The 26,074-nt window shown below is 35.2% G+C and overlaps 1 protein-coding gene across 5 annotated transcripts in view; it reads left to right on the top strand.

The window, feature by feature from the left end:
- MDGA2 (MAM domain containing glycosylphosphatidylinositol anchor 2) overlaps nucleotides 1-26,074 on the top strand; it is an 823,345-nt gene that overhangs the window by 420,641 nt on the left and 376,630 nt on the right. For all 5 annotated transcript variants that reach the window (XR_014293890.1, XM_082618922.1, XM_082618923.1 and 2 more), the window contains one exon: nucleotides 4,177-4,351. Coding sequence is in view for 4 of the 5 variants with exons in the window: in XM_082618922.1 (XP_082475048.1) it covers nucleotides 4,177-4,351 (175 nt within the window). In the remaining variant the exon portion in view is untranslated. The remainder of the gene's footprint in view (nucleotides 1-4,176; nucleotides 4,352-26,074) is intronic.

Below are 26,074 nucleotides of genomic sequence, written 5' to 3'. Positions count from 1 at the left end.
GCAGTGGCGTGCTGAACAGGCTCCTGAGGGGGTGTGGGTAGTGACCTGTGCTTGCACACAGGATTCTTGGTGGCAGCAGCGACACTGTTAGTGTTTCATGCCCGTCTCTGGGGTCCAAGCTGACTGCTGCAGCTCGCGCCTGTCTCTGGAGCTTGCGTAGGCAGTGCTCTGCCTTCTGTGGGTACATGGAGCAGAAATCCCCCCTCCTCGCACATGCAGAAACAATGGTCTCTTGCCTCAGGCAGTTTCAGAGTTTTTCCCGGACTCCCTCCCAACTAGCTGTGGTGCACTAGCCCCCTTCAGGCTGTGTTCACACAGCCAATCCCAGTCCTCTTTCTGGGATCTGACCTCCGAAGCCCGAGCCTCAGCTCCCAGCCCCAACCCGTCCCAGCAGGTGAGCAGAAAGCCTCTTGGGCTGGTGAGTCCTGGTCGGCAGCAATCTTTTATGTGGGAGTCTCTCTGCTTTGCCCTCCGCACCCCTGTTGCTGCTCTCCTCCGTGGCTCCAAAGCTTCCCCCTCCACCACCCCCTGTCTCCGCCAGTGAAGGGGCTTCCTAGTGTGTGGAAACCTTTCCTCCGTCACAGCTCCCTCCCACTGGTGCAGGTCCCATCTCTATTCTCTTGTCTCTGTTTCTTCTTTTTTCTTTTGCCCTAACCAGGCACATGGGGAGTTTCTTACCTTTTAGGATGTCTGAGGTCTTCTGCCAGCATTCAGTAGGTGTTCTGTAGCAGTTGTTCCACATGTAGATGTATTTCTTATGTATTTACGGGGAGGAAGGTGATCTCCACGTCTTAGCTGTTCACTCTCTTTAATGTCTCCGCCACTTTTTTTCATAGAATAATGTTTTTACTTAAAAGGATGATTGTTATACAAATAACGGTTATTCAGACTTGGGTATTTGGCAAATATTTTCTCAAAAATGATTGAAGTGAATTTGCCATCCCAAATAAAATACCTTAGTTATATTTATTACTAATGATAAACTTTACCTTTTCAAGAGAAAAATTAGAAGTTTGGAAAATCTGCCAACATAAGTATTGCTGCTTCCCAGCACTTAAAAACTCTTCTGTTTGATGATATTAATATATGTGACTTGTATTATATAATGAAATATGTCAACATCTGGAAGATCTGTATAACTCAGTGAATGCATATTTTCCAGATGACTAATGTATGATGCTACAAAATCATGTATGAGTAAAAAATCCTTTAAAAGTGCAAGATAGACCAATGGATTTTAGTCTCACAGAGTGCCAAAAGGGCATTTATATGGTTTTTGATTCTACTTTGCCATCAAATGTTAGGAAACTAACACTTGTGAGGTTTTAGTTTAGTATTAAGGAAGGCTATCCACAATTATCTGAAAAGGCTATTGAAACACTCCTGCCTTTATTACCAGTTATCAGTGTGAGGCGAGATTTTCTTCACATATTTCAAACAAAGCAATATGTTGCCACAGATTGCATGCAGAAGGTGATATAATTATCAAGACAGCTCTTTTCCACTAAAGCAGATATTAAAGAGATTTGCAAAGCTATAAAGCAATTCCATTCATTTTACTCAATTATTTTTGTTTTGAAAAATATAATTTTGTGATTAAAAATATTCCTTATGTTAATGTCTTCAGTTTATTAATATGATTTAAAATGAGTTAATACAAAATTTAATATTGTCTCAGTTTTAATTTGTACTACAATGATTATGAAAAGATATAATTCCAATAAACAAAAGCTATTTGGGGTCCTTAATAATTTTCAATAGTGTAAAGGTGTTCTAAGACCAAAAAGTTTGATAACTGCTGGTCTATATCATAATTTCTTCTCTCACGTTTTCTTTTCTCTTTCACACACACACACTCACTCTTGTTCTTTACCCCCGCCTCCAATTCCTGGACAATTCCCAATACTGTAACAGTATTCTATAACTAAATTATTGTATTAATATTATTATTATTATTTATTTATTTGTTTTGTGGTATGTGGGCCTCCCACCGGTGTGGCCCCTCCCGCTGTGGAGCACAGGCTCCGGATGCGCAGGCCCAGCGGCCATGGCTCATGGGCCCAGCCGCTCCACGGCACGCGGGATCCTCCCAGACCAGGGCACGAACCCGCATCCCCCGCATCGGCAGGCGGACCCCCAACCACTGTGCCACCAGGGAAGCCATAATATTATATTTTTAATATCTGAAACTGCTAGGCCATTTCCATAACTCTTTTTATCCTGAACTTTTTATGTTCTGAAATATTTATTTTTAAAAATCAATTTGGATCCTATATTGTGATACTCAAAGAAAACTTGGTATTTTAATTGGTAATTTGTATTTATTATATCTTAGGTTATATCTTAGAAATATCTATTATTTTAGAGAGAACATATCTCTATACAAGAACAAAATTATATAATTTGCTTATTTATTTCAATTTTCTTTATTTGGTTACCTATAAGTTTTGAAATTTAAGTTAAAATAGAATCCTAGATATCCCCATGGAAATAGTACTTATCAAACCAGTGCCCATGTTACCCTTCAACTTTTTATGAGCGTATTAATAATCAGCTTATAAACTGCTTGAAATCAGGAATCATTCCATTTATTTATTTATTTATTTATTTATTTATTTATGGCTGTGTTGGGTCTTCATTTCTGTGCGAGGGCTTTCTCTAGTTGTGGCAAGTGGGGGCCACTCTTCATCGCGGTGCGCGGGCCTCTCACTATCGCGACCTCTCTTTTTGTGGATCACAGGCTCCAGATGCACAGGCTCAGTAGTTGTGGCTCACGGGCCTAGTTGCTCCAGGGTATGTGGAATCTTCCCAAACCAGGGCTTGAACCCGTGTCCCCTGCATTGGCAGGCAGATTCTCAACCACTGCGCCACCAGGGAAGCCCATTCCATTTATTTTTGTGTATATTTTCTGCACAAAGTGTTGGATAAACATTTGATATTTATTTTTATGAATTACTCAATTTTTATTAATCTCTAGGTAACATTTTCATTTCATTCACAATTAACGGCAAGCATGAATATATTTATACTGATATTGTAATGATTTGGAGAACTTTTTAAAGATACTTAATGTCATTAGATCATAAATTTTAATTAACATTGTATGAAAGTAGCATAAATAATGGCAGTATTAAAGGATTTCAATTTTGATGACCCACTCCTTAGTTGCATTTTTCTATGTTTCTTCATTTGTGTTTGACCAGAGGATTTCTATCAGCAGTTTTTCAACCTAAACATAATAATAATAATAATAATAATAATAATAATATATATTATACAGCAGGGACGAGGAGAGAAATAAACTGAATCTTTTTTACATCCTGTTTTATATCACTTTACAGTATTATCATGTGACTTCCATTCATGTTTTATAAGCTAAAATACACAAAATTTGAGTTGAATGCCAGTCTTTATTTCTGGTAAAATCTAAAACTGTTGTGCACAGCTGTGTTTAAAAGAATGGTATTGTTTATAATGGAATGTTTTAGATATTCAAAGTGCTTGGCAGTTTAATAGAAATGTTTTCTTTGGAAAAGTTTACACATTTTTTGAAAATAATTATTGATGTAAAGTGAATTCTAATTATCAAAACAGACAAGTCATTTGTGGGCTTATTAAAGCAAAAACATAAAAAAAAAAACATTTTTAACAACCAGGTGTATAAAATTACACATAATTTCAAGAAGCTATTATGGTAATATGCTTAAATTATCCAAATCAAATAGAAAATTTTGAATAAAATACTGAAGCATGTCCAGAAAGAAAGTGAGAACCTACCTTTAGTACCTGTACTAAGTAAATAAAAAGTGCCTTACAGGGTTTCGAAAATATGAGTGAGAATTTTAGAGGCTCAACAAAAAGAAACTAATCCATATTTTCAGTGCAGTACTTATATTTAACTTCTTTTGTATTATATTTATATTGCCCTTACACTGATTGAACTATTGATAAACTCTATGCAATTGAATTAGAATTATACACACTATACAATGATGACATTGCATTTGAAACTTTTATAGTTGAATTACGTGTATAAACTTTTCTTAATTTCCAATAATTTGCCAAAAAGGGCACTGTAGCAGTTCTGAAAGCCAACTCTTCAAATGAGTAATTGCTATTTAATTTTTCAGTGAGAAAACCAACCTAAAGTAACAATCTTTGTTGATGCTTGCTCAGATCAGGTGGACCAAAACAGCAGGAAGTGCCTCTGACAGATTCCAAGACTCAAGTGTCTTCAACGAGACTTTGAGGATTACAAATATTCAGCGACACCAAGGAGGCCGGTATTACTGTAAAGCAGAGAATGGCCTGGGGTCCCCAGCGATAAAGTCAATCAGAGTGGATGTGTACTGTAAGTAAATTTCCCAGAAATCTATAATTAAGTCTACTACAGGTTTCTTCTGTCTTACAACTTAAGGTCTGTTTTTTTTATTGTTACATCTATTGAGAAAAACTAGGGTTTGTTCAAAAAAACAGAGTTCTACTTAGTTGAGAATGACAAGTGTATACAGTTGTGATAGCTCATTTAACATATTTCCGGAAGAAAGAATCTCCATTAGAAATTTTCATAGTTTTTATAATTAAATAATACATATTCATTACAGAACATTTAAGAACCAGATTAATAAGACAATAAATATCACTGAAAATCCCACCAATGACTGTTAGTGTTGAATGTATATACTTCTTATCTTTATATATAAGTATGAAAATGCACATTTATATTTGTATAAAAAATCATACTTTACATACTGTAATTGGTTTTGTTAACTTTACCTATGTGTAATTTCTGTTATTCTTATTTTTTAAAATGCACATCATGAGCAAAGCTATTTGAATTGACTTGTGAAAGACCAAAATCTCAGTGTAGAGTCTGTTTTTGATCCAATTCTGTTGAAAGTAATCAGTATGTAGGGCAATGCTGTGCCACCTGGAAATTGTTTGTTGATTTATTTTTGTTCTTGGTCTCAGTTTTCTACTTTTTGCTGTTAGCAAATATATTTAAAGTCCTCTTGGTCTCCTTACTTTCTTCCCCACCAAGACAAATTAAGGACCTACGTTCAGTTTGGTCTTTTGCATAGGTTTCTATCGTTCCATTGTCTTTTTACAAGAACGTGCATTTTTTGGGTTAACTCTCTAGTGTTAGAATAAAAGGATTTTTTTAGTGATTCAGACATAAGTAACAAGTGAGGAGTTCCTGTTTTTCTACCCATCTTTCATTCTTTCCTTTTTTCTTTTCTTTCAATCAGGGTAAGTGTTGCATAGTTGGGAAAGTGATGGGAATTATATGTGATTTATCAGATCCTGTGCTGTATCTCATGTAATTATTCAGGTGACTGCGAAGTGGGTGACAAGGCTGCATTTATGATTCACCTTCCACATTCAGGTGCTGCTTGCACCATTCCTGAAAAGGATGAGAGAGAAGAAGCCCATGTCCAATCTTTCTAGCATTTCCTAGTCCCTTAGGCATCCTCTGGCATAACTAGGGCCTCTGTAGCCCATGTGCTGCTCTCTCCCTGTCCTTACGGGCCTTCAGGTTAGCCTTACCCCTATGCTTCCCAACAGTATAGCCTCTGGACACCCATCCCCTGATCAAATATTTATAGTAACATATACTTAAAAAAAATACTATGTTTAGTGTTTTTCACATATAATTTTAAATGACACTAAATTTGATTTAAATGAATTAAACACTTCTATAATATAACTTTTTAAAGTACACTGCTGTGTTTTTTGTTATAGTTTTGGTCATGAAGTTTTAAAATACACAACTTCACTACCTTAGACACAATTCTAAAATCTAAAACATTCTGCAGATTGAATGGGTGTGTTTTGTTTAATTTTATTGGTGGCAACATCTAACCTGAAATGACTTGAATACAAAAATAGAAAAGACTTTCTGGTCTTTATTTACCCTGCTTTGTCTGAATAATCATATGTTTTGCCCTGGAAATAATGTATTTGATTACACAGTGTTGCCACAGAGCCTGCTGGCTGTGTTATATTATACATGGTATATGTACTTTATTATCTTCCTAAAATCTGAAATATTCTGAAAAACATTCCCCTAAGTCTTTGAATAAGAGATTGTGACTTGCATTGCCACTCCAATAAGTTTGATAAAAACAATAAAATTGTATTGCTGTGTTAAAAATCTAATACAAGAGGGAAATGACATTTTTAAAGACTTAAAAAGAGGCTTCTCTTCTTACTGCAAAGCCTTTTCAGTACTATTCTGCATTATACCCACTCTCTTCTGTTTGTTCATATCCCTTGCTGTCCAGACTCAGTTGTGCCTCAGGATCTTAGTTCACATTGCACACTTGGGTGGAACTGACAGAATGACTCCCTCCAGTTTTCCCAAGCCCTGTTAGTCTTTTAAGGCCTGTGTTACCTTCCAAGCAGCCATGCTTGAAGGCACTAGCTCTATTCCCTTCTATGCCTCCTTTGGGATTTTTCCCACACAACCTAAACTTGACAAACATCTTGTTCTATGTTGTTTAAGTTAAATGTCATGGTGATGCATACCATAGTGAAGTACTACTTTCAGTAAGTTTCTGGTGACAAGGATTTATTAGAAAGCTGTCTAAAATTATATTATTTGAGAGAATAACATGTATTCAATTATGGACTGTATAAACAAATGTGACATCTCAATAATATAAATTTTCCTGGGAATACATTAACTTCAGCTCCAGAGAAGATTTTTTTTTTTTTTTTGGCCACAGCTGCGCAGCATGTGGCATCTTAGCTCCCTGACCAGGGATAGAACCCATGCCCCCGGAAGTTGAAGTGTGGAGTCTTAACCACTGGACCACCAGGGAAGTCCCAGAGAAGATCTTTCTTATGGGGATCTAGACATGCGTTTTAAGTAGTTATGCCTATTTTGAAAGTTTAAATAAATAAATTCCTTCACATAGTAAATCTTCAAACATGTTTTGACTGATAAGAATACTTTACAATTGAGACAATTAGGCCTTTTTGGGAATCCATGTTGTTCAAATATAACCTTGATTGAACAAAACAGTTTTTAAGCAACACAGTTTTTAGGCTCAAGTATGTTTTCTCTACATGAATATTTATACTTTAAAACCTGTCCTGGGCTTCCCTGGTGGCGCAGTGGTTGAGAGTCCGCCTGCCGATGCAGGGGACGCGGGTTCGTGCCCCGGTCTGGGGGGATCCCACATGCCGCGGAGCGGCTAGGCCCGTGAGCCATGGCTGCTGGGCCTGCATGTCCGGAGCCTGTGCTCCGCAACGGGAGAGGCCACAGCAGTGAGAAGCCCACATAATGCAAAACAAAACAAAACAAAACAAAACAAACAAACAAAAAAAACCTGTCCTATCATTGTCAGTAGGAACATGACTAGCATATCAGTGCTGAGTTTAAACTTGGCGACATTGACATCTAAAATTGGATTATAGTCTTAAGATTCATCTGCTACTTGGATTTTGATTTGATGTTGGACTGGTCGATTGAATAGAAATTCATTTTTATAAACCATAAACAAGTGAGCAACTTTATTTCAGGTGCTGTTGCTGTAACTACTTTTGGAAATGCTAAAACAATAGGATTGATTATTATTATTTTTTTATGATTGAAGTCATGGTTTTAGAATCATCAACTACGCTGTAGATTTCTATTTCTTTTTCTAAACTAATTCGTCAACATTGGTAGAACTTGGAACAGAGTATAGGCATAGAATACAAAATACAAAATAATCTGCAGGTAAGGATTATATTTGCAACAACAAGCTGAGGCAGACTATGGCTTAGATTTAACAAAAATTCTAATAAATGATACTAGAATTTATCCTTGAATCCCTTGTTATAGGTTGTCTTTTAAAAATCTTCCATAAAATATTAAGTTTATAGCCATCCTGGAGAGATTTCATAATAGTAAAAATGTGTACCTCTCATTAAACCCCATATTCTGATCATAAGTTTCTAGACTTTAGAGCTAATACCTACCTAAAATAAAATTTAGTGCTAACTCCTCATTATTTTGATAAGGAAATTTATTTTCAGAAGAGGAACCTGCTGCAATGCTGATTGATATAAAATGAGGTGATTTTATTAGATAGATATTTTGAAATATTTGTGACACTATATTAATATTTTGATCAATTTGGGAAGATTTATTAATTTAAATTAACAATTTCTTCCCACATAATTTTCTAAAATTTATTATAGTAGAAAAATTGGACCATTTAGGTTTTATAAAGCAACTACCAAATATATATATATATATTTTTTTGGTTTTCTCTGTGTTACTATTTTGAGAAGATATAGCTATGTTTCTCAGTTTATCATGACCTATCATTTTGTTTCCTAAGAATTCTAAAAGCATTCCGAAATGAGGTATAATTCCTTTAAAAGTATATTTATAAACAAGCAGATTTTATAACCACATAACTTATTTTTTTGTAAAATCTGACCTAGTCATTTATACAAATAATTCTGATCAAAAGCTCATCAATTACAATTCTTCTTTTGCTGGGAAATAGCTTCTGAGGGTCTGAAAACTAACAGCTATATGTTTAAGAAAAATATGTAGGATTAGTTCTACTTAAACCTGCTGTTTTCAAACATATTCATTCTTCACATCTTCTCCCTAAAACTATGCTAAAACAATAATAAAGGAATAAAACAACAACAGTAACAAGAACAAAACACATATCAACAGTGATAGAGGGAATGGGAGAGGAGATGACAGAAAAACAATTTTGAAGGAAAAGAATCAGATCAGGGAATGGCCACTGCTCAGCATACTAAAGAAAACTTGAATCAAAGCTGTCAGTATGGGGCTTCCCTGGTGGCGCAGTGGTTGAGAGTCCGCCTGCCAATGCAGGGGGCGCGGGTTTGTGCCCCGGTCCGGGAGGATCCCACATGCCGCGGAGCGGCTGGGCCTGTGAGCCATGGCCGCTGAGCCTGCACGTCCGGAGCCTGTGCTCTGTAACGGGAGAGGCCACAACAGTGAGAGGCCCGCATACCACAAAAAAAAAAAAAAAAAAAAAAAAAAAAAAAAAAAAAAAGCTGTCAGTATGTAGGAGGACAGAACTAGGCATACTGAAATGTTACAGAATTCTTAAATAACTCAGGAATTGGAGACACCATTTAGCTCTTAGAGTGTAATTCAGTCTTAAAACAGAAGTGGTTAAAGGTCTATATAAGAAGAGTTAAATACTCAGACCTCCTTTCATATTTCAAACAATTCAGTGCCCAACTACTTACCTTCTCCCACCAACTTCCTAGTCAAATCCCTGCAGAAGGCTAGAAATTTATTTTTGTGAAATGTTGAGCCTGAGAAACTTTGAACTAAGAAACATGGAATCATTGGAAACAAGAGGCAACATAGTCTTAAATCAGGGTTATTAAGTGAAAGTTTACATACTCATCACAATCCCTTTTGACACTTGGTTCTGAGAATTCCTTTCTGGTGGAATATTGGAGAATTCCTATCTAGGAAAATTGATGATCTCTGGAGAAAAGGCTACAGATCCTGACAAAAGGGTCCTTGTTGAAACAACGTCACTAATACACTCACAGTGAAGCCTACTGTTGATCAACAGAGCTACCAATAAGCTCTTTTATAACTGAGTCTTAGATGTGAGTATACCAGATAACCAAACATTTGAGACAATCTTCTAAAAAATAAAAGAAACCAAGAAAAATAAATGGGAAAAAGAATTCAGGAAACAAGGATACTTCAGGGAGCCCAACTACAAAATAAAACACAATTATTGATACTTTTATTTAGTATTCTCAGAAAAAAAAGGGAAATGTTGCATTCACATAACAAGAATAGGAAAAGAGAAACAAGGAATTTTCAGAGAACATCAATGAACTCTTAGAATATTAAAAATCTTAACATAAAAATCAATAAAAGGGATGGAGATAAAGTTGACGAAATCTTACAGAGAATAAAACAAAATTTATCAATCAAAGGGATGGAAGAAGAAGGAGAAGATAAGAAGATTAGAGAAATGGTCCAGCTAATCTAACATTTGAATAGAATTCCAAAAAGAGAAATAGAGATGAAGAAGTTATTTTCTAAAAAATTAATAAAAATTTCTATCATATTTAGACATATGTTTCTAATTAAAAAGCACCCACTAGGTGTCTAGCACATAGAGTAAGCAAGATCCACACCAAAACACATCCACATGCAATTTAAACACTAGGATAAAAATGAAGATCTTAAATGTTTCCAGTGAGATTTTCATTTTTTCCAAAATGATCACATATAAAGAATTAGGAATCAAAATGGCATAATAGAAATCGGAAAGCTAGAAGACAATTGAGTAAAGCTTTTGAAATTCTGAAGGAAAACTATTTTCAAACTAGAATTTTTCTACAGAACCAGACATTTTTTTCAGGTATTGAAGAAGAAAGAAGACATTTTTAGACCTATAAGATTTCCAAATTAGTTTTGCCATGTTCCCTTTCTCAGGACACTACTTTTATGTATGTTCCACCAAAACTGATTTAAAAAATAGGAGATTGTATATAGGAGAATATAGAAGGGAATCCCAAGATGATAATGAAGCAAAATACCATGATGATAGCTGTGCCTTGAAAGTCAAGAGCAACCAAGACAGACTGAGTCTGGGAGAAGAGGCTTCATGAAGGATGTCTTCAGGAGAGAGATGCAACTAGTGGGTTATCTGATGGTTTAGAGAAGGATTTTACACTTCTCATGGAAAGCTTAATAATATGGTAATGATGGGTGTATACATGATTGAGGAAACAAAAAGTGAGTGTTTAATAACAACACAAAGAAAAAGTTGTATGAAATGAAATGTAATTGAAATATATTACAAGGTTCAACTCTGAAGATATACTTGGATAATGATAACAATAGCAGTTGACTTAAACATAAGTATATAAATATAAGGAACATGGGGAAGGAGGAGAGTTAGTATAAGAGAACTAAAGACTTCTCTTCAACAGGAAAAAATCAGTAAGACAATGTGAAAATGGAAAAAAATCTATAAAGAGCAGTTAAACATTTAGAAATATGAAGGCAAAACCAAGAATGGTTAAGAGATGCATTAGAAAGGTTGCCTCTGGGTATTAGAAATACTTGAGGTTGTGTTTTGTATAGTCATTGGCTTTCTAAACTATGTGCATGTATAATTTGATAATTTTTAATTCATAAAATATAGATTTGAAGATTTTGCCTTGGAGGTCCTTGTAATTAAGCTCCTAGAAGTGAAAACTAATCCCATTCCAGATTTTATCAGAAGACTGTTGTCAATTCTAATTATATTTACACTTCTCTTTAATTCTCCATAAGAATTGGTGTTCTTTGATATTTGACACCAAATCACCAAATAAAGGTGACTGAAATGGTATCTTAAAAGAAAAGGACAGACAATAGCATAGGGAACATTATTGCCACATTCTAACTAATTTTCCCCCCAACAGATAGAATAAAACTCTTTCACTAACATTTGCTTACTGGTGGTTTAGATGAAACATTTACAAATTAAATTTTTACCCTTCTTCATGCCACAAATATTTGAGACGCTATTCAAAATATAGTTGCATTAAATTTTGTGAGGCTAAAAAGGAATTTATTACATAATTTGTACCTTCATTGAGTTTGAACTACTTAAAGAGACAACATTAAATATATAATTTATTTAAATGGGACACAAATGTTAAGCAAGAAAGTAAATAACATAAATGATGCCACACAACATGAATGATGTGTCAGATGGCACAGAAAATGGAAGAGTGAGATGGTACTCTGGCCTCTTATCATTAAAGAAGTAGGATTGACATTGTAGTTTGAAGGATGAGATTTGACATGCATCTGAAAACTTTTGGCAGTTTTCTGTCCTGAACTCTCTTTTTACAGGATGTTTGTGTAGCAAACAGCCTTAGATATTAGAGTCAATATCTGCCTCCAGAGCAGAAGGAAGATTTGCTCCCTGACCAGGATAATAAAGGTAATGTCTCCCTCAGGGACAAAGATTAGGTAGGTTTGCTAGTAGGACCTTTTAAGATCAGAAGTTTCTTAAACTCCAGATTCTTTAGCTGTGTCACAAACTGTGTACAACATTTGCCTGGACTGCTCCCACAATGATCCTATGGAAATTGAAGGAGGAGAACCTATGACAACATGAGTCTCATCTGAGACTTGGGTGATAAAGTCCTTTGCTTCTGACCCAGGAGTCTCATGTCTTCTGTGAGCTTCCATGAAGCTATGGCAAGCTAACTTGTTAGCTAGTAAATAGGGAAAATACCCGACTCTTCAGAGTTCTTACACAGTAGGTTTAAATAAACAGAAGGGAAAGCCAAGTGTATTCCATAATGAGTGAGTAGTTTGAAGACACAGAAGAGAGATTAAGTGAACTGTGTTTGGGGAATAGTGACTCAAATGGTGGGTTTAGAGGAAGAATGAAAGCTTAATTTGAAAAGTAGCTGTCATATTGTGTGGAGATTTTACTGCTAATGTTTTCAGACCATATGAATGATTATCTGCTATTTATGTGAAATATAAAATGAAGAAATTATAATTTTAGGACTTCAGAATTACTGATGAGAATCAGCATTCTCCTAATACTAATACTGCTTCATTTGACCTACGAAACAATGGCCACTCATAAGGAGCTCCAATATCTGTCTTTGGAGGAAGAGAGTATATTCTACAATATGTAAAAAAAAAAAAAGGAGGTTCACAGAATTTTGAAGTCCTCGTACTAAAATATATTTGTTACCTTGATATTCTTGAGGGCATTTAAACAATTTTTTGAGAATGTGTTTCCATAATTCTTTCACTTATTCTCAGCCATCACTGTATTGCTCACAGGGTAATAGAGGTCATACAACTTTAAAGGTTAAGGTTTGATTAAAACTTATTCTTAATTCAAAAAGAAATTAAATTCAGAGATGTTAGCTTAATAAGTTTTCATCTGTGCAGACACTGTTCACACATGAGACAAATCTTTTCCAATATCCATTAAACATTTTGTAAGCCTTCTTATTTCTGAAACATACTCCCCACTTTAATTTCACTTAGGTAGATTGTTGCATTTCATTATATTCAGAACAAGTGGTGAAATTTTTTGTCCTTGTCTGTTAGATTTTTTATTACATCTTCACCTGAGAAATTAATGGGCGATTAGGATGACATGTTATTAATTTATTCTTCAGATACAATTTACCTATGTTAGAATTATAAACGTCACAGTTAAAAAATATTGGCAATGAGTTGTTTGAGTTTATTTTTATTAGACCCATCAACATGACTTCTGGACAACAAAGTTTAGGAAAAATGCCTACGACTAATGGAAATTCTGGTAGCAAGACTACTGCCTTACGTCAATCTCATGAAACATAATTTTCTCACCACCACCCATCCTCCCTTGGGTTGGAAGGTCTTAATGATGCTTGATATGGTAATTACAATGCTTATTAAAAATGGGTTGCTGTCATGGTAATTATCCTGTTAATAAATTTCAAGACAGAATTTTGCAATTTTGTGTATCTGCAGATGAAGAATGCTTGCTTATCAGAGTTATTTACTCACGGGACACATGACAAATCTAATTCCCGAATAGTGTTAGCATTACTAATAAAAGAACTTAGTAACACACAAAAAAACCCTTTAGTGAAAACTACAGTGAGTATATAGAGACTCCTACCAGGTCAAAGACCGTGTTAGCATCATGCTAAGAATGCTTAAATTCCTGTAATCTTAGACATGAATAGGCAGATAAAGATGTATATTACATTCCTTTTAAACCCATCTAATTTCTTCTCCTCAGAGTCTTACATAAAGTGTACGTAGCTTCTGTAATATATTTTCAGCTTACAAGTCCTTTACTATTCTTTAAGTTCTTGTTCAATTTTTTATGCAACATTTGTAGATTTTTAAAAATTATGTTGCCTTTCCTAGGACTTTAAATATGCAAACATATGTCTACTCTTTCTTTCATGTGACCGTTTTGTATATATGAACAAAGACAATCTGATTCCCTGCACCTTTTTTTACTGATTCATTACTCCTATGTAATTTATTGTTGTTTATATGAGACAGTTTCCAAACATTTTACCTTCTCGTGGACTCTCCTACCATGCTTAAGTTTGTCAGTATTTCCCCCCCAAAAATTAGTATAGATATCAGGTGATCCACACAGTCTAAATTGGAAGTATTATCCTTATAATGAAGAAATTTGTATTCTTGCTAATAAAATTATTTATTTTGGATTCTTTAAAAATTAAAGCAATAATATTTTTACTGTGTTGATTTGAATTGGCTTGTGGTAAGAATGTTTTTCACCTAGACATTTGAAAATTTACATTCTGTTAACATTTTTTGTGCAGTTGATTATATTGTAACCTGAAGGCAGAATCTTATATTCATTCCTGTTTAATTTTGTCTTAATTTTATCTGTGCATAAGTATTTTAAGATTTTAAAATATTTTTGTTGTAGAATTATATTTCCTATTTATTCATTTTATGTTTTTCTATTTTGTTTAAAATATTATTTGTATCCTAAATTTCATCAAATTCACTGCTAAGATATATCCTAGGGACAGGACCAAGATCAACCCACTTTAATATGCTGTACTAAAGCACACCTCCAAATTTTAGGCTATCAGTTATGACCTGCGATAGACACTTCGCAGATGTTTACCAAACCGGTGTTAATTTCCTTAATACACAGATGAACTCTATTTCCCAGCCTGTTTGTCTAGTGGGGTCATGAGACAAGTTTGGCCAGTGGAATGTGAGAGGAAGTGATGTGTGCCATACTCAGGTTGAGTGTCTGAAATATCTCACACAGTTCTGTACAGAGTGTCTTGATTTATCTATCTCTCCATACAGAGGCTCCTGTAAAGTGTCTGAGGACCCATTGGTTTTTGGAGCCACACAATGGAAAGATTGTGAATAACAAAAATCACCATTTATTTATTTATTTATTTTTGGCCATGCCACGGAGCATGTAAGATCTTAGTTCCCTGACCAGGGATCGAACCCATGCCCCCTGCAGTGGAAGCGTGGATTCCTAACTACTGGACCTTCAGTGAATTCCCCAGAGTCACCATTTAGGGGAAAGCTACCCAGGAGACCTATAAGAGTAGGAGAAATTGCATTGCAATTTTCATGAAAGGAAGATTTTTTGTTGTTTTTTAAGCCACTGAGGTTTTAGGAATATTTGTTATACTTATTCTAATCACTATTTTCTTGATTACTACTTCCATCTATTCTCCATTTCTACAGTGTATTTATGAAATTATAGAGAGTCTTCAAAAATGTATTGGTCATTTTGTTCTTTTTAGCGCATTTTAAGGGTCAGAAGTAAATACACTTTAACAAAAACAACCACATGAAAGAAAAGAAATCCATTTATTGATTATGTGTACTAAATGGATAAAATAGGAAAATTACTAATTTCTCAGATTCCAGTTTTAGAATCCCTGCCCACAGTGTAGGAAATACTCCTGGTCTAAGACTTCTCTCCCTTGGAACTCTACATTAATATCTTCTGCAGCTGAACCATTTTCTAGTTTGTCATTTTTCCCATTCTTTCATGAAACAAGAAGAGTTGGACTGTGTCTCAGTGGAAGAATATAATGCCAATATGTCAATTCATTCTATGGCTTATTCTTAGTTTTTATAATGTCTCAAATTCTATTCATCAGAAAAGAATCCAATTTTTATTTGTCTAAAGTCACAACAACTGAAGTATGAAGAAGTAGTTGCTATTTACTTAAGCAGACCAGTGTAATAAATTGGGTTAATCCAGTTTTACATTTTGACCTGCAGTATGTTTTAGACAAACAAGATTTAGTTTCTAAAGCTAAATATTAGTATAGATTTTTTTAACAAGATAAGAATATTTATCTGTGAAGAATGGTTCCTATAGCAAAACAGAAATCTGATTACCATTTTTATTCTAACCCCATGATTAATCACAGAGATAATATTTGAAAAGAGTTCCTGCATGTGTAAAAGTGGAGAATGTAAAAAAATAAAAAGATTTCTCTCAGTCATGATGTACCAAAAATACAGAATTTCCCTGATCAACTATTGCAGTAGAAAATGTATTGGTGACCTCTGATACCTTCTTCTCATTCTTTATTTCTGGGTACACTGGAGTGACTTCCAAATGCATGTACCTGAAAATTCTTTTCCTAGAGATTTTTTTGGTTTCCAGAGTCTACTCTGCCCATATTCTTAGCAGGCAGAAGTTTTGAGAAATTAATGCTCACCCCCATATCTTTGAAAAAATTATTAGTGGAGTTGGTGTACAAATACCTCAGCTACCATGGTCCTTGGATGGGATGACTCAGAGAGACTGTTTCACTGTTTCCCAGAGTTCCTCTGGAAAATTAAATTCTAATTCTTCACAATTGTCACCAGTTTAATAATGCATCTATCTATCTATCTATCTATCTATCTATATATATATATATATATATATATATTTTTTTTTTCCCCTCACACACTTCCCCAATACCTTATGGGTGTTTCTGGGAACACTTTTCAAATGCCCATTTTGCACTTGAGCCTTTGTCATAGAGATTGCTTCTGGGGGATCTCAAAATGATACATGTTAATAAAGGGAAGTATGATGATAAATTATTCTAGAATGTTAACAGTTTGATTTTAGCTTCAGGAGCCAGCTACACATCTGACTCATTTGTATTCTCATAACATTTATCAAAAGTTATTTTGTACATAGTGAGTGTTGAAATATTGATTAGCACGTATTTTGACTCATCTAATTTGCAATATAATTTTCATGTAATTACCCGGTATCTTTTTTAATAATAAGTTCAGGATTTTGTCCAGCATCAATTTCAAGGTATAATTTTTTTTTTTTTTTTTTTTGGCTGCGTGACATTCAGGCTCTTAATTCCCCAACCAGGGGTCAAACTTGTGACCCCTGCAGTGCAAGCCCAGAGTCCTAACCACTGGACCACCACGGAAGTCCCTCAAGGTATAATTTTTAAATTTCATCTCTAGAGAAGAGGAAATCTTGAATACTCTTTTATTCTCTTCTATTGGTTAATTTCATTTACAGTTGTCAAATTTAGTGGAACAGATTCTGAAGCATATTGCTGGGTCTATAGAAGACTTAGCTCTTCTTAATTCCCCATAAACATTGCCTATTTCATACCTGTTCGCTGCTTCTTATTCAGAGAACATAATGGGAGAGTTTCTTTGAAACCAGTTTAGCCCTATCTTTCTCAAGCTGATTGTTTCTCATTCATTACTGACCAAACACACCCTCCTAAGGGCTATTCACAGAGCACCGACTGGAATCCTTTCCTGATTCCACAGGCACACAACCAGAGTAGCTACCAACAGCTTTCTCTCAGTTGCTCTGCACCTGTTCCTACTGCCTTTAGGTCCTTGTGCTCATTCAACCTGATTCTGAAAATCCCAAGCATTCAGAGCCTTCTGAACTGGAGGTCCCCAAAGGCTACTTCCAATTATAGTCAGTCAGTTTGCAATGTTATTTGAGGACCCACTATATGTAAAACATTCTAACTAGAAGATATGGTGAGAGATAAAACAAAAACACAAGGCCTTTGCCCTAAAGAAGTTTATAATTAGTTGGAGATTTGAAAAACAGACATAGAAAGGAATGTGTTTGAAAAATAGTCTGGTGAGTAAAATGTATATGTGTATTAAAAGTACTAAGGGAAAAGTGATATGAAATATGACATCAATTAGAAAGTCTTTCCACTAGGTATATTAAAGAATTCAAGAAAATAGGTATAATTATTACATCAACATGCACTTAATTGCTAGGTTGTTGGGTAAAAACTATCAATTCTTGAAAAAACTTATTTACTGAAAAGTAGCAATGTTTTTCACAAAAGTTGGTGACTTTTCTAATGGGCAGCTATGTTGATACTTTTATGTTTATTTTTACCAACAAGTTGAAACAAAATGTTTGTGTCTAAATTCAGTAAATGTTCTTTCTCGTATCTAAAAAAATATTTAAAAGTTTTATCTGTCATTTTAAAATGGTAAATTCATTGATTAAACCAAGTAAAAGGACCTTTAGAAAACAGACCATTGGCTATGTGAGATTCCTTAGCCTAAAGTTAAATGACAGGCAGATGTTCCTGCTGAGTCAACCAGAGACTCAAGATTGGTATTCAATGTTCTGATTTCCAGTTCATGCACCCTCTGAGTCTAGTTTTCTCCCTGAGGATAAAGTCTACTACTATCAAATCTATATTGCATACATATTTCATTTAAAAAAGTTAGAAGCAATATAATTTGTACAAATAAAGTAGCAAATAAAATGATTTGAATCTGAAAAATATGTATGAGGATGTTTAATTAGATTTATTTCACATGTTTTTAAACCTAGCAAATTCTGAGTCTCACTGAGAGGATGAAGTAAAAGTTTGAGTAATAAAGTATTACAGTTGAGGCTATTATGTGACTAATACTTTCTCTGAATTTATTCAGAATGTATTACAGTCTCAAATTTATAACAGTCCCAAGAAAACCTAGTAAGCTTTGCTCTGCAGCTCTGTCTATACCATGAGTCAGATGAAATAATTTGGAATATTAATTCTTGGCTAGCTTTATAAGACAAGATGGCAAGATACTCATAGAGGGTAAAAAAGCAATTAGATTTATACAAGATAAGAAGCTCTTTAAAATTAAAATGACTTCTACCTCCAAATTTAAATTAAGGCAAGATTAAAAAACATTTTTTTTCTTTTGACAATTAAAAAAATGGTTCTCGTCAGCCTGGCCAAGGATATGACATGTGACCTTGTTTTGATATTCATATTTTGAAAAACTTAGCTCTCTTCTCTTGATAGAGGGAGAAATTAACAGTTTTTAGCATCTGTCCCATATTGGTATGGCTGAACACCATATATTAAAGTATCTGAAAAGTACGCCTACTTTCAAGCTCTTAAATTGAAAATGAAATGAAAGCATTTAAACTCTGCTAGAGTGCAGCAGTTTTGTTTGTTTTGTTTTGTTTTTGTTTTTAATTCATGGTCACTTGGGTTTGACACTAGGCTTAGAATATAAAAATTCATGTTTTTTTATGAGGTAACTACGAGGCATATATGTATTCAAGACATCCAAATGGCTGTGAATGAAGTCAGTTTCAGCCACTTTCAGGTGTCCATCCCTAAGAGTTATATTCAAAATGTGGAGTGAACACATAAAGAAAGGCTTTTAGAAATCTTTTCCAGTGTTCAGAATGAGCTAAATTAGAGAAAGGGTAACAGATGCCGTTTTGTAATCCCACCTCCAACTGTTTTATTCCAGTCCCTCAGCGGAACCCCACACCTGCTTCCTGCAGACCTCTCCTACAACAGTAGTGCTCCTCTTGAATTTATCTGCATATCATTGCCAGATCCATCTCTCTTAATTCAGGGCTCATCATAATACTTGTCACTAAAAATTTTACATTCATTCTGTACTTTTTTACTAATAAAACTCCAAATTCCTTGTGCTTGTTTTTTTTCCTACTTTTGACATGTAATCCTTCATCCTCCCAAACTGATGTCCTCCTCACCTCGCCTCTCCTCTTTCTCTTGCTCTCTGTATTCTAGCTGACCTTGACCTTCTCCTGCTGCTGAAGGTCCTGGGCTTACTTCTGTCTACACACTGTGTTCCTATTGTGTCTTCTGCATCCTCATCTCCTCTGTTTTGACCAATTTCCCAACCTTGCCTACCCTTCAAGCTTCCTTGCTGACTTCTTGAATTCTTTCTTCATCTCTTCTCCTGGGAATTAATAACTTTTTTTTAACTTTATACCTCAAATATTTCATGTAATTACCTGCCTCTTTATGTTACATGTACAATATGCTTTGTGAATCCTCCAGGCCATTTTAAGATTCAGTTTTTAAGATTTTTAGAAAGGTTATGGTGAACATACAGTATTTTTTGTAACATCACCAGTGACTCCATGATGAAAAATATTAATATTCTCTAGCCCTCTCTATACCCTGAGTTATATCAAACATGAAGTGGGAGAAATGAACTTTATAAATAGCCTCAAATCATTTGAAGGCAATTTTTGTCATCAGAAGAGCTCAGGCCATGTCAGATTTTGTTTTCAAGTGGGTTATGGAAAATCTTTCCTTTTTGAGAGCTTCTTGTCCTTTAGAATTGTGTGGAAGAATTTGTTTAATTGTACATAAGGCACAAGGTCAATCTGTATCAATAGTTATTTTGTGTGTTGACAGATATTTTATAATGATTCATGCCTATAAATTTTGTTTTTCTAAAGGCCTTGTAAACTCCTAGAGAGCAAGGATCACCTTATGTCATTATTTAGTATACTCCTGTCCAAATGACCAGCTCAATGCTGAACTTGCAGTAGGGTATAAGAAACGGGTGTTTGTGGAGGGATAGATTAATTTCGGAGGTGCACCTAGAAGTAAAATCAAACTACTTGACCTAATTTCTTTCAGAATGTGTATTTGAATGTTTATCTTTCTTTAGATGTGTGGCCCCTCTTTTATGACCTCCAAATTCTTAGAAATAGCCTATATAACTTAAATTCTGTGATTCCCCATTTCCTGTCATAAATAACATTGCCAAATAATAGTAATAATATTTAAACTCTTTATGGTTTTCTACTGCTTAAAAATTAGGTTCTGATAAATTTTCTGAGTCAAGATTCAGGCAAAGAAATGACGGCATGTGTCCATATGTCCATTGGGAACAGATAGCAAATGGCTTGTGATTTTAATGGCAATTCACTGAGAGAAGACAGTATGTTGTAGTTGGAAAACTCAGTTTCTTTCCATTATTTTCTCTGTGAGTATGAAACAACGTTTTCAATGAGAGGATGACATCTGGAAAAAAATGCCTTTGAATAGTGTGTTTTGTGAGAGTGAAATCCTACTTCATGTGGTATTATATATAGTGGCCCATTCAGTATTCATTCAACAAACAATTCTTAAATGACGTGTGTGTGGCAGATTCTATATGACTCTGTGTTGGTGTTTTACAAAGTCAACACAGTTCATATCATCAGAGAGAATATGATCCAGAAGAGATAGTTATGATACTTGCTGTAGTAGCTGAAATGCTGAGCTAAGATTGAGAAATCATGGTTCCATGTTTTCTTATGCTGGCCGTGAGACTTGCTAAATTATGAATTCAATAAAGAGACAACTTTCCTGGGTTTCATGATTTTTTTTCTTTCTAAATGAACAGATTGGACTAAAATATCTTTAATCGCCACCAAAATTTTAAATTCCTTCATTCTGAATTTTTTATAGAAAAGATGCTTCAAATTAAACAAAACATCTAGAATGAAGATTTTGAGTGTGTGCTGGGGCATGGAAGAGACTAAAGCTCCAATAAACAAAAATTTACTTTTTTATTCCCCTAAGAACAATTCTGAATAATTATAATGATATTTCAATAAATATTTTTTTTAGGTACCTATTAGCTTTGGGGATATTAAAATGTATAAAGCATACTATCTGCCCACTAATAAGTTACAGCCTCTTTTGAAAGTATGAATAGATGTAAGCTCATAAACACAAAGATGTATTACAGAAGTGAGGGAAAGAAATAGTCACTAAATATGGGCATGATTAAAGGAAAGGCTTGAAAGAAAGTTACAAAGAAAGATAAGACTTAGATCAGTTGAGATGGAGAAGGGAGAATATTTCTGATTGGGAGAATGGGACTGGCCAAGGGTGGATATGAAATTATGTAGTGCATTCTTAGGAGAGCTTGACTGTATTACATTGGTGGGAGAGAATGATTTGGGTAAAGGTTACAGGCCAAATATTTTCTGAATATTTAGGCAGTGGCCTGGAATGTAAACTTAAATAGTTCGTTTATTATCTTGTGGGGAGTGAGGAGCCATATATGAATTGCTGAGCAAGGCCATGTGTATAGTTTGTAATGTGAAAAAAAAATTGCTGGTAAAAGTATGAAGGATGAAGAGAGAAAGCAAGAAAAGCCTCATTTCCTACACCTGTGACTTGGGTCACTCAATTTAAATAGCTTGTTCGAGTCTTCACAGCATGTTGGTGGCAGGAATTAGAAAGTAAATCTTTTAACTATGTGATTGGTATCATGGTGAAATTGTCTTAGAATGAAATAATATTGGTAATAAAGAAACACTGGTAAGTTTTCCTCTTTAGCATGTTATTTTTCACCAACTCAGCAAAACACTGTGAGCCTGAGCTGTTTTAAACTATTGTCAATAAGCTAATTTATTTAGTGAGCACACATTTTTGAGTTTCTACTCTTTATAAAACAATACTAAGTGTGGAGAAGGTGTTAGAACTAATAGGAACTTAAAAAAGAATGAGAGAGTATATTTTTTTAAAGAACTGAAAATATAGTCTCTGTGCTCTAGTTTGGAAGAGAATGGAAGATCTACCTGAAATGAGGTAACAGATTATTATATGGTTTGTCAATTAGTACATTAGAAGATTTAGTTTTTCTTTTGAATTTCATGATTTCCTTTCCCACTGAATTTGTTTTATTTTATTTGAGGCACATGTAGACACAGAACACATATTCTCCACATAATTTTATAATTTTATAAGGTCATTTTTAATGGATTGTTGCTACTGAATTTTCTCACTCACCATAGTAAGTTCATAACCATTCAGTTCTGTCTTTTATATAGTCTCTTCTTGCAAGGTAAACATGCAGTGTTGTGCTAAAACAGGAATGAATCACTATAATTGGTCATTTTCACTACACTTGATAGAAAAAAATGAGGTGGAATGAATCCATTCAATATGCATAAAAAGTTATTAATTAGTAAGCCTTTCAATAAAGATTGTATAGCATTTTCAAAATGTTCACTATGTATGAGTTCATTTCTAATTGTGGGTTTTTTTTTAGTATATCTTCATACTTTTCTTTTCCAAATATTATACTGTGCCAACTCTAATTTTTCCTGTTGACACCTCTCAGAACTCACCATCCCTCTAACCTTGCCAAAATGCCCCCACGTGTATTCATCTGCTTCCTTGCAACCAGACTGTGTCCTCAGGAGGTGTTGTTGGAGATGCTTCTTTCTTTCTCACAGCCCTGAAGCCACATTGTTCTTCTTATCTCTGGTTATATATCTTGATCTCTCGTGAACCTTTTAAAAAATTACAGATCCTTAGTCAATTTCCGGCTTCAAAAGTAGGTATCTGCCTCAAAGTTATGCCCTTTTCACACTCTGCCAAAATCCAAAGCTCTCTCCCAAGGTTTTTGAAAATTGCCCTAGTTTGTAGAGCTTTCTGCCTCCTGGGCTTCCCCTTCTCTGTCACCATGCAGTCCTATTTTGCCCAATCAGGAAGCATGGTCCATTTGATTTCACACAAAACTCTACAACCACCAAGCCTCCATGAACACAGTAAACTTTATTAAAACTTGCAAGCTATGATGGAGGCAGATTTGCATCCCAGCAATACAAACAACTTTACCTGGACCTGGTGGAATTATTGATCTTCTTGTGTTCTCTTGGTGTGTTCAGAAGCTCTGTGTCTTCCTGGTGCCTTTCTCTTTCTTTCAGGAACAGTACAATAATCTACACCCATCTGCCACCAACTCCTCCCTCATGAAAAACAATATACCCTTCCTCTGAAGCCTAATAGGCTGTCCCTCCAGTCCTTCCAGTTTCACTTTCATCTTGAACACTTATAATTGTATTTTCAAAAGAGTGATCTTCTTGGGGGAATTAGTGTGAGATAGTAGATTATAAAATTCCTCCACCTCATTAGAGTTACATAAAGAGTATCTAGATCTTTGTAACTGCACAGTGCCTAGGCAAAATCTATGATTGACTCTACTTGCTTATACTTTTTATTAATATGTATAGGTATATGTTAAGACCATAAAGGCAAACCTTTACCTTCAAGTCAAACATGACAATTGATAACTCTTTTCAAGTGTTTTAAGCACCAGAACTGGAAAGAAAAGAGTTATTTTCCAATATTTCAAAGATTTCTCTTAACATTGTATTTAGTTGATTATTGTTATAATAATTTTGTAGCAAGCATTTGTTAAACAATGCACTGAGAATCAATTATGTGCCACTAATCTGGGCACCATGGTCAGTAGAGTGTCATTTTTTTTTTTTTTTTTTTTTGTGGTACGCGGGCCTCTCACTGTTGTGGCCTCTCCCGTTGCGGAGCACAGGCTCCGGACATGCAGGCTCAGAGGCCATGGCTCATGGGCCCAGCCACTCCGCAGCATGTGGGATCTTCCCAGACCGGGGCACGAACCTGCATCCCCTGCATCGGCAGGCAGACTCTCAACCACTGCGCCACCAGGGAAGCCCAGCAGAGTGTCATTCTTATGGGTACAGACATTGAACAAAGCTGCCGGGTTCCATTCCTGGATCTACCATTGTCAATTCTGTAATTTGTGTAAACATATAATCCATACATTTTCACTCTCTGAACATCATGCTACTAATTCTGCTCATTATTATTTTTTGCGGTACGTGGGCCTCTCACTGTCATGGCCTCTCCCGTTGCGGAGCACAGGCTCTGGACGTGCAGGCTCAGCGGCCATGACTCACGGGCTCAGCCACTCCGCGGCACGTGGGATCTTCCCAGACCGGGGCACGAACCCGTGTCCCCTGCATCAGCAGGCAGACTCTCAACCACTGCGCCACCAGGGAAGCCCCTGCTCAATATTATTATACCAGATATATATGGTTGTTGTAAGGAGAAAATTATTTAGGACATTTAAAGTTCCTAGATCCATGGCTGACACAAAGTCAAAGCTCAGGAAGGTCATCTCTTAGTTGGTCTTAACAAGTGGCATGCTAGCAGTATAGAAGACTACAGAGTAGTTTCAAGAAGGGTGGTCATCACTGTCACCATTTTAAACTTAATATGAATTGATACTTCTAAAGAGGCACTTCAGTAAATTAGTGGACCACTTCCAAGGGTAGGAATTGTTCTGCAAGTTAATCGAATCACAAGAGACCATCTCCACAATTACTAGCTTTATGACCTTGGACAAATTTCTTAACCCCTTATTAAAGGGCAATAATGATATCTAGTCCATATAGCTGTTATTACCTAATTATTACAACTGCATTTACTAACATTAATCAAGTGCCTACTATTTGCTTGGCAAAGTGCTGAGCCCATTTTAAGGATGTTGCCATTTAATTCTTACAACTATAATGGTTTAGTATGGTGACTGACATGGTAAGAACTCATTAAAGGATATCTAGAAGAAAAATTGTAGGAATGAAAAGAAGTGGCAGTGAGATGTATCATATTGATTTTATTTGTTTATGCATAGGTACAAGAGACTTAAGCATATAAATCATATCAATATTAATACTATTACTACTCAATAATAACAAAAATAACATTTCATAGCATTTAGTATGAATATACACTCTGTCAAGTTCATCATGTGTTAATTCATTAAATATACACACTTTTCATTTTATAGATAATGAAATTGAGTGTAAAGAAAGATAAATGATATAAGACAGCAGGGGTATTTGATGGGAGTGAGATTCTGGAGGGACTGGAATAAAAAACTCAGGTAACTTGAAGAAAATCTAACTTTCTTGCTTTGTAATAACAAGGCAGGCAAGAAGGAAATAGAAAAAGATACAGATAAAGTAGGCTGGTAGTGGCTGGGAAGATGAAGAAGTTTTGGTCTACTAAAATAAAAGGTAAGTCATTTGATGAGAAAGTGGGCAGAGACTGGGTTAGCAGTCTGAATAAAATTCTGCATATTTGGAGCATTTGTGAGGCATGGAAATGCCATTTATATCGAGGAGGGTGGCTTGTGAAACATCATGAAAGGCTCAGTTAGTTTGGCCTGTAGGTACACCAGGCAAGATGAGGGAAAGAATAGGGGCCCCATGTAGGAAAAGGAACAATCTGGGTTTACAATTGCAGGGATAGACTGCCTTTTTGTATATCTCAAAGTCCAGGTAATAATCTTGTTAGAGGGTGGCTAAGGTGGAATGAAAGTTACCATCCTTTTGGTAGAGGGTAGATAAGGAATTTAGAGTTAGTGAGGACTCATGCAGCACTGATGTGGATATTGAAATCACTGAGTTTGATGGCAGGAAACATGGTGGAGGAAGAGGTTGTAAACTAGGTATAAAAGAGTTCC

This window comes from Mesoplodon mirus (genome assembly GCF_964341445.2).
Source record: "Mesoplodon mirus genome assembly, chromosome: 4".
In the NCBI taxonomy this organism is placed as follows: domain Eukaryota; kingdom Metazoa; phylum Chordata; class Mammalia; order Artiodactyla; family Ziphiidae; genus Mesoplodon; species Mesoplodon mirus.
This window is presented reverse-complemented; position numbering and strand designations above follow the sequence as displayed.